General features: G+C 52.6%; 1 protein-coding gene across 2 annotated transcripts in view; it reads right to left on the bottom strand.

The window, feature by feature from the left end:
• Positions 1-4,179: 4,179 nt before the first annotated feature.
• Positions 4,180-8,287, bottom strand: part of SLC39A13 (solute carrier family 39 member 13) — an 8,232-nt gene continuing 4,124 nt past the window's right edge. Inside the window, exons 3-10 of one of the 2 annotated variants that reach the window (XM_003781301.3) lie at positions 8,111-8,224; positions 7,756-7,880; positions 7,251-7,358; positions 7,035-7,124; positions 6,215-6,265; positions 5,782-5,914; positions 5,496-5,595; positions 4,180-5,372 (exon numbers count right to left, since the gene is read on the bottom strand). In XM_003781301.3, coding sequence (XP_003781349.1) covers positions 5,297-5,372; positions 5,496-5,595; positions 5,782-5,914; positions 6,215-6,265; positions 7,035-7,124; positions 7,251-7,358; positions 7,756-7,880; positions 8,111-8,224 — 797 coding nt within the window. In that variant the 3' untranslated portion in view covers positions 4,180-5,296. Of the gene's footprint in view, positions 5,373-5,495; positions 5,596-5,781; positions 6,266-7,034; positions 7,125-7,250; positions 7,359-7,755; positions 7,881-8,110; positions 8,225-8,287 lie in introns of those variants that run through there. The other variant, XM_012802931.2, reaches the window with a different exon arrangement.

The following is an 8,287-nucleotide window of genomic DNA, read 5'->3' as shown; positions in this document are numbered from 1 at the left end:
TTTTTTTTTGAGACAGAGCCTCAAGCTATCACCCTGGGTAGAGTGCCATGGCATTACAACTCACAGCAACCTACATCTCCTGGGTTTAAGCAATTCTCTTGCCTCAGCCTCCCAAGTAGCTGGTAGTATAGGTGCCCACCACAACACCAGGCTACTTTTTGATTGCAGCCGTCATTGTTTGGTGGGCCCAGGCTTGATTTGAACCCGCCAGCTCAGGTGTATGTAGCTGGCGCAGAGCCAGGTCTTTTGTTTTTTTATTTTTATTTTTTGAGACAGTCTCACTCTGTCACCCTGAGTAGAGTGCTGTGGCATCATAGCTCACAGCAACCTAGAACTCTTGGGCTCAGGCGGTCCTCCTGCCTTCTCCCAAGTAGCTGGGACTGTAGGCGCCTGCTACCACAGCTGGCTATTTTTAGAGCTGGAGTCTCGTTCTTGGGTAGGCTCATCTCAAACTCCTGAGCTTAGACAATCCACCTACCTTAGCCTCCTGGAGTTAGGTTTATAGGCATGAACCACCACACCTAGCAGTCTTAGGTCTTTGGTCTGCTCACACTCCTCCCTTGTTTCTTGGCCCTGGGCTTCCTGTTTCTCCATTCACTCCCATTAACTCTTTCTGCCCATTTCTTTTGGCCAAAAAAAAAAATCAGCTTTGATCAGGATCCACTCTGAGAACCCTTCCAGGCCTGACTGTCACACTGTATTCTTGTGCCTCCACCTCCCCATTCTGCTGTCCTTTGATCAGGTTGCACATTTCTTTTGAGATAGAGTCTCACTGTGTTGGTAGAGCGCTGTGACATCACAGCTCACAGCAACCTCTAACTCTTGCACTTGAATGATTCTCTTGCCTCAGCCTCCCAACTAGCTAGGACTACCACTGAGCTATGGGCAACTGAGCCAGGCCCCACATTTTGTCACAGTTGCTTTAAGATCTCATTGGTCCATTCAATTAAAAAAAAAAAAAAAAAGATCTCATTGGTGGCTCATGTAGCTAAGGCCACATAACACCTGAGCTGGTGGGTTTGAATCTAGCCCAGGCCGCCAAACAATGACAGTTACAACCAAAAGATGGCTGGGCATTGTGGCAGGGTGCCTATAGTTCCAGCTACTTGGGAGGCAGAGGCAGAATTGCTTGAGCCCAACTCCTTGGGTTGGAGGTTGCTGTGAGCTGTGATGTCACAGCACTCTACCCAGGGGGACAGCTTGGGGATCTATCTCAAAAAAAAAAAAAAAAAAAAAAACCTCATTGGTGCTCTTCTGTGCACCACCTAACTAACCTTACCCAGTTAGTGAGTTGCTACTCACTGAGGGCTCACTCTGGGCCATGTGCCATGTAAGTCTTAATATATAACCTTACCTGTTACTGGATAATCACTAATATGTATAAGCAACTAAGCTGAGATCACGTAACTATTAGGTGGCACAGCTGGGAGTAAAACCCAGGACTGGGAATGAAGCCAGTCTAGTGGCCCCATGTTTGGCCTTTCAATGTGATAGCCCTTCAGAACTTTGTCAGCTCTCACTTGGCTGCTGGCAACTCTCCCAACCCCTCGCCCCCATACACTCCTTCCTCCTTTCCCCTTTCTTTCCCTCTCCATGTGGATGTGATCATACACAGCAAGCTACTGATCATCCTGACCAGGCTGGCTCCTTCCCAGCTCTGATTTCCACCCCTCTAGTCTTGCCTTTCCCAGGTGGCTCACCCTAGGGCATCGTGCTCTACCTGGCACTCCCCGAAAGTGCTTCTGGTTCTGTTCCCCTTCCTCCTGCTCCACTCAGCCATCCCCACTCCAGTGTTCCTGTTCCCTCTTCTAACTAGACAAGGCATTCACTCCTGACCATGACACTTGAATTCCCCTCGTAGGGACCCCCTTTGCCTGTGTTGGCTTCCTCATCTATAAAATGGGTCCCCTGTCTCCCTGAGTGGGCTATGTGTGATGCTTACATGTGCCTGCCACACAGCAGGGCTGGCAACCACAGCTAGCAAACCTGAGCACCTGCTGAGGTGAGGAGGTAGCTGGCAGAGATAGTAGTTCTTGTTCCTTAAGATGTCAACCCCAGGTCCTTAAGATAGTTAGTTACCTTACTGGATATGTCATAACTAGGTGAGTCAGATATACTCTGTCCCTTTTAAATGTTCTCAGTAATACTGGAGGCTAATGCTCAGGTGAGGATGTCACTGACATGTCTCATACCCAGCTATCATGATGCTGTCCAGACTCAAGGTGATCTAGGCCATAAGGGTAAAAGGCTGTTCTGGTTAGCTTAGACAGGGTAAGAGTGGCCAAGACAAGCCCTCTCTGTGCCCCCTCCTTACTACAGTACTGGGGAATTGGTGCCCCCTGGTGCCTGGTGATGTTATACTCAGCATGTTGAGAGGAAAGGAGGGCATTAGATCCCGTTTTCTTTCTCTTGCTTTTTTTTTTTTGAAACAGAATCTCACTCTGTCACCCTGGGTAGCCATGGTCTCATAGCTCACTGCAATCTCAACTTCTTGGGCTTGAGCAATCCTCCTGCCTCAGCCTCCTGAGTAGCTGGGACTATAGGCATGTATACCTGGTTAGTTTTTTTCTTTCTTTTTTTTTTTTTTGATTGAAACAGAATCTCAAAAGCTGTTGCCCTGGGTAGAGTGCTGTGGTGTCATAGCTCACAGCAACCTCCAAGCGATCCTCTTGCCTCAGTTTTTCTATTTTTAGTAGAGACAGGGGTCTTGCTTTTGCTCAGGCTGGTCTCAAACTCATGGGCTTAGGCAATCCACCCGCTTCAGCCTCCCAGAGTGCTAGGATTACAAGCATGAGCCACTGCACCCAGCCTCCTTTCTCTTTTTTAATGAATAATATAAAAGGCCAAACCTGGACATGACGGTATGGATGAAGCCCCCTTCCTTCATTAAATTAAGGGGGGCAGGCCAGGTGTGGTGGCTCATGCCTATAATCCTAGCAGTCTGAGAGGCCAAGGCAGGTGGACTGCTCTTAGCTCACAGGTTTGAGACCAGCCTAAGTAAAAGCAAGACCCCATCTCTAAAAATAGCCAAGCATTGTGGTGGGCACCTATAGTCCCAGCTACTAGGAGGCTGAGGCAAGAGAATTGCTTAAGCTCAAAGAGTTGAGGTTGCTGTGAGCTATGACGCTACAGAACTTTACTGAGGGTGACAAAGTGAGTCTCAAAAAAAACCCAAAAACCAAACAAACAAATTAAGGGGGGACACTCAGAGGAAAAGCCCTGGCTTTTTTTTTTTTTTTTTTTTTTTTTTGGTTGCAGCCATCATTGTTTGGCGAGTCCAGGCTGGATTTGAACCCACCACCTTAGGTGTATGTGGCTAGTGCCTTAGCCACCCAAGCCATAGGCGCTGAGCCAGATTTTTTTTTTTTTAAAGACAGTCTCATTTTGTCGCTCTCAGTAGAGTGCTGTGGCGTCATACCTCGCAGCAACCTCAAACTCTTGGGCTCAAGTAATTCTCCTGCCTCAGCCTCCTGAGTAACAGGAACTATAGGTGCATGCTACAATGCCCAGCTATTTTAGAAACAGGGTTTCACTCTTGCTCAGGTTGGTCTCAAACTTGTAAGCTCAGGGCAATCCACCTGCCTCGGCCTCCAAGTGCTGAGATTACAGGTATGAGCCACCACGCTCGGCCTCTGGCTTGTTGGTCCACAAAATAAAGCTTGAGTATGGTGGCTCATATCTGTAACCTCAGCACTTTGGAAGGCTGATGCAAGACAATTGCTAGAGGTCAGGAGTTTGAGACCACCCTGAGCAACATGGGACCCCATTTCTACAAAATAGGAGAATTAGCCAGGTGGGATGGTGTATGCCTATAATTCCATTTACTTGGTAGGCTGAAGTGGAAGGATGGCTTAAGCCTAGGAGTTTGAGGCTGCAGTGAGCTATGATTGTGCCACTGCATTCCAGCGTGGGTAACAGAGCAAGACTGTCTCAGGAGGAAAAGAAAAGGAAAGAAACAAAAGGACAACATCTTTGAGGATGGTGATAGGGCTTAAATGGCATACAGCCAGGCTTATGTTAAATGTTCAGCCATAATTGGGACAAGTTAACAAGCAAAGAAGACTCAAAAGGTCCAGAGGGACTGCAAGCGTAACAGTAGAGAGGAGGACCTGGCTGGGGCACTTAGGAAAGCCATGCTTGGCCATGGAATTGGAGTGAAGAATAGAAGCAGCCAGTTTATGGATAATATTTATTTGTATTTTACCTATAGAACAAGTATTTACAGATACAAATGGAACCACAGCAAAACTGCTATAAAACCATTCAGACCCTCTTGATAGCCACTTCTCAAAACACAGTCAAGGGCAGGGCTGGAGCCTGGCTGTGGAGCAGGCCAGCTGAGTACCTGGGCATCAGCCAAGGGAAACAGCTGGGGATTATGGCTTCAGCATTCTCTGAAAGCACATTCCTGAGCGCTGACAACGTGGAGCCCTCACTGCCCTGCCTTTCTCCAACCCCAGTGGGAAGAAAAAGGGGCCCAAGCAGGGAAAGGCCCGCAGTCTTTGCCCAGCCCCTGTGCTGGCAGAAGCATCCCTGAGCTGGACTGGGAGGTCTCTGGCCTGGGGCTGTTGCTGCCCTGCAGGCTGCTGTTTGGCAGCTGGAGGTGGCAAGAGTTGCCGGTACTGCCAAACAGGAGCTGGCCCCAGCAGGCAGCCCTGAGGAAAGGTCTTAGAAAGCATCTCCCAGCTCAGTGCTGGGGGGTCAGTGCTAGGTGGGGCTGGGAGGCTACATGAGCACCTGCCTTTCCTTTCTTTGGCTTTGAGGTGGTGAAGGAAGGGCTGGGAACAGGGCACAGCAGAGAGAAACCACCCCAGCCTTGGCCCTTAGGCTGTCTGGAGCCTGGGTGCATGAGCAGAGAGGTGTCCTCCCGCAGGCTGGAGGCTGGGGATGAAGGGAGCCGGAGACAGGACAGGTAGGGAGTCCCCTGCAGCCCTGGGCTCCTTGGGCTGTTCTTACTCCTTCTGGGGTCCCCATGGGATGAGGCCTCTGCTTGGGACCAGTGCTGCTGTTCCTCACTGCTCATCTTGCACCTCTGGGGGTGCAAGACAACAGGGTAGCAAGGACAGATGACCACAGCCTGCCCCGGGCCTGGCACATGAGGATCACAGTGTCGGTCTCGCACACACGCCTCTGGGCCACAGGTGCAGGCCACATGCACACACACATACACCTTCCCTCCTGTCTGGTCAGAGGCTCATTCTCACAGTCACCTGCCCTCTCAGCCTCTCACATACACGGTCACAGAGTGAATCTGAGTCTCTTGTTGCTATGCGGGGAGTGGGGGCATCGGGGATGGTTATTCCACGAAGAGCGAGAACAGCACCATCACCATGATACCGGTGCAGAGCAGAATCACCTGCTGCAGGGAGTGCCTGTGGGGAGAGGGCCCAGGCTCATGGGGGCGGCACTGGCTCAGAGAGTGGGCAGCAGCCAGAAACTCTCCCCTCGTGGGCCCCTAAGGGCCCTATGAGTGGCAGTCCCCGTGTGTCACTCACCATGGGTCATCTTCCTCCAAGAGGTCGGGCAGCACGTTCACCAAAGCAATATAGAGAAAGCCACCAGAGGTGAAGGGCAGGATCCAGGCCACTGTCTCTTCTGTGGTGAGAGGAGAATGCCCAACTGGCTTGGAACCCAGGGGACCGTGTGTTTGTTCTACCACCTCCCACAGGGGAGACCAGGTCAGACCCTGGCCTGGATACCAGTAAGAGAGCAGACATTCCACATTTGGCCAATACCCCACTGCTGACCACTACCCGCTGCCACCACCCACCATGCCCGTACCTACTCCCTTGGGGGACTGCGTACAGATGGCAAAGCAGGCTCCCAGCAAGCCCCCCAGTGCCGTTGAGAGTTGCAGCTTGGCTGCGCTCCATCGGTCAAAGCCAGCACGGAGCAGGATGGCAAAATCACCCACCTAAGAAGAGGTCCAGATGTTCATCCTGCATCCCAGCTGGCCCAGATCCCCTGGGCACTTCAGGTACAGACACATACATTGAGCCCCCTGCCTTGCCTTGCCCTTGGGACCCCATCCAGAGGAGGCAGGAACATGGTAGAGATGGTGGCTGTAGCCTGTGGGGTAAGAAGCTCCAGGCCCCATAGCCCAGCCTCCACCAGCCAGGCAGGCCCACCCTAAAGCCCTCCCTACACACCAAACCCATACTGACCAGGGATCCCTTTGGTCCTGGGCCCTTGAGGTCACGGTCCGAGGACTCACCTCATGGGGGATCTCATGCAGGAGGATGGCCATGGTCGTCAAGAACCCAATCTGCAGGGAGGGGAGCCTGAGTCTGCGGGGTCTGTGTCAAGGGGTAGCCCACCTGCCCACTCATTCTATAAGGATTTATTCTGCTTTGATTGGGTCTGGTCTGGACAGTGTGCTGGCTACTGGATATACAGCAGACACTAAAGGGGCCAGGTACCTGCCTTCATGAAGGTAACAGTCTAGAGGGAAGAGATAGGACTAAGCAAACACTCAGAACCCTGTGCTCACACAGCAATAGGTGCTGTGAAGGAAAGATGGACTGGGTGTCTTGGAGCACGAATAGCAGAGAGCTAATTTAGATGAGTTCAGCAGAGGCTTCTTTGAGGAAGTGCATTTATGTCAAGGCCTGAAGGATAAGCAATCAGCCATTCCTGTTCAAAGAGTGGGTGGAAGAACATTCCAGGCAGAGGGAACTGTGAGAAGGGAAAGATTGGCCGGTTAAAGAGTAGGCAGAGCACTGGGCCAGGGCACAGAGGGCAGAGGGAGGCAGGGGAAGAAGCAGGCAGGGGCCTAGTCTAGCCTGATAGAGGCATTCCTATAAGGAGTGTTGGAAACAAGAACAGACCAGCGGCTGGAGACAAAAGGAGGTGTAGGGAGACCAATAAGGAGGCTCTGACAGTGTTCAGTACAGCAGCAGGAAGGACAAGGGGTGAGGGGAGCAGTGTTTAGGTAAAAATGCTGGTAATAGAGGGAGCAAAAAGTAGGTAGAACCAACTGGTCAACACAGGCACCACCAGAACTTCCTGAACCCACCTACCCAACCCCTTCTCACCTTCTTGCTCACAAGGAAGCTGGCAGCCACAGCCAGCCCATGAGTGAAGTTGTCGATGGTGTTGGCCAGTAGGTTGAGATAGCCTCTGACCTAAGGAGGGGAGAGAGCCGGCTAAGCCAGGCAGGTGGGACTGAGCTGGACAAGCCGCTTGGGGCTATGGGGCAGTGGGGTGGTGAGATGGGATCCCAGGGTAGGATGCCTGAGCAGGCCACTCACTTTGATGCTCCGAACCACCACACTGAGGCCAGGCTCTGCAACCGGCTGGGCCAGACAGCGGCCTCCATTGAGTGTGGCAGCAGCAGTAGTGGGGTCTTTGGAGGGAGCCTAGGGCCAGAAGGGGGAAAAAGTGACATCAGATGCCTCCTCAACTGGACCAGGGTAGACATGGAAGAAGAGTGAGAGATGAAGAAACAGACAGGAACATCTCTTTGATCTGGCTAGACTTTGCTGCCTGATTAGCTGGGTGTCCCTCAAACTCAGCACCCACCCCTCACCCCCTGCCGCCATCATCATCAGTCTACCAGAATAAGCCATAGCAGGGGCTGATGCTGTCACTCCCCGGATACTTCCAAAGAAGATGGCCTAGCCTCCCAAAGCTCCCAGGAAAGAGAGCCAGGAGATATCTCTTTTCAGGACTCAACTCAGAAACTGGGCTTCCAGGCCCTGGGCACTACCACAGAATGGAGGCTAACATCTCCAGGCCCTGGGGTCTAGGGCTCACCTGGGTGGTCCCTTGCCTCTCCTTGTTGTCCAGGAACATCTTCTCCAATGCCAGGAAGGACAGGATGCCAGCAATGACCCACAGCCCCAGTTGCTGCTGCTGCTGCAGGCTCTGCCCCTCACCACCTGCAGGGGGCAGCACTGATAGGCCAGGCCAAGCCAGGGCCATAAAGGGGGCCATTTGGCATGGGACCTTCCCCAGAGCAGTGACAAGGACAGGGGGCTAGGACAGCCTGGACACTCAGAAGCCCTCTTCCAGTCATCTTGGCAGAGCTGGCAGGGCTCAGGACATCTGTGGGCATGGGTATCAGCTCCCAACTCTTGCCCCCTCCCCTCCGGCCTGTGGCCTCACTCACCAGGGCTGGCACTGCATGTGTAGGCCCAGGCCTCAGGGAGCAGGTGCAGGAACACATTGCCCAACAGTCCTCCTAAGGCAAAGCTGAGCAGCTGCTTCAGGCGCCGGGCCCCAGCTACAAGGCAGAGGTGTGAGGTCTGGAGGCTGCCCCACTGGAGCCTGGCCTGGCTTCTGTCCT

This window comes from Otolemur garnettii, unplaced genomic scaffold (assembly GCF_000181295.1).
Source record: "Otolemur garnettii isolate 467f Iridium unplaced genomic scaffold, OtoGar3 scaffold00001, whole genome shotgun sequence".
In the NCBI taxonomy this organism is placed as follows: Eukaryota; Metazoa; Chordata; class Mammalia; order Primates; family Galagidae; genus Otolemur; species Otolemur garnettii.
Note: the sequence above shows the minus strand (reverse complement) of the source record. Positions and strands in the feature narration are given on the sequence as shown.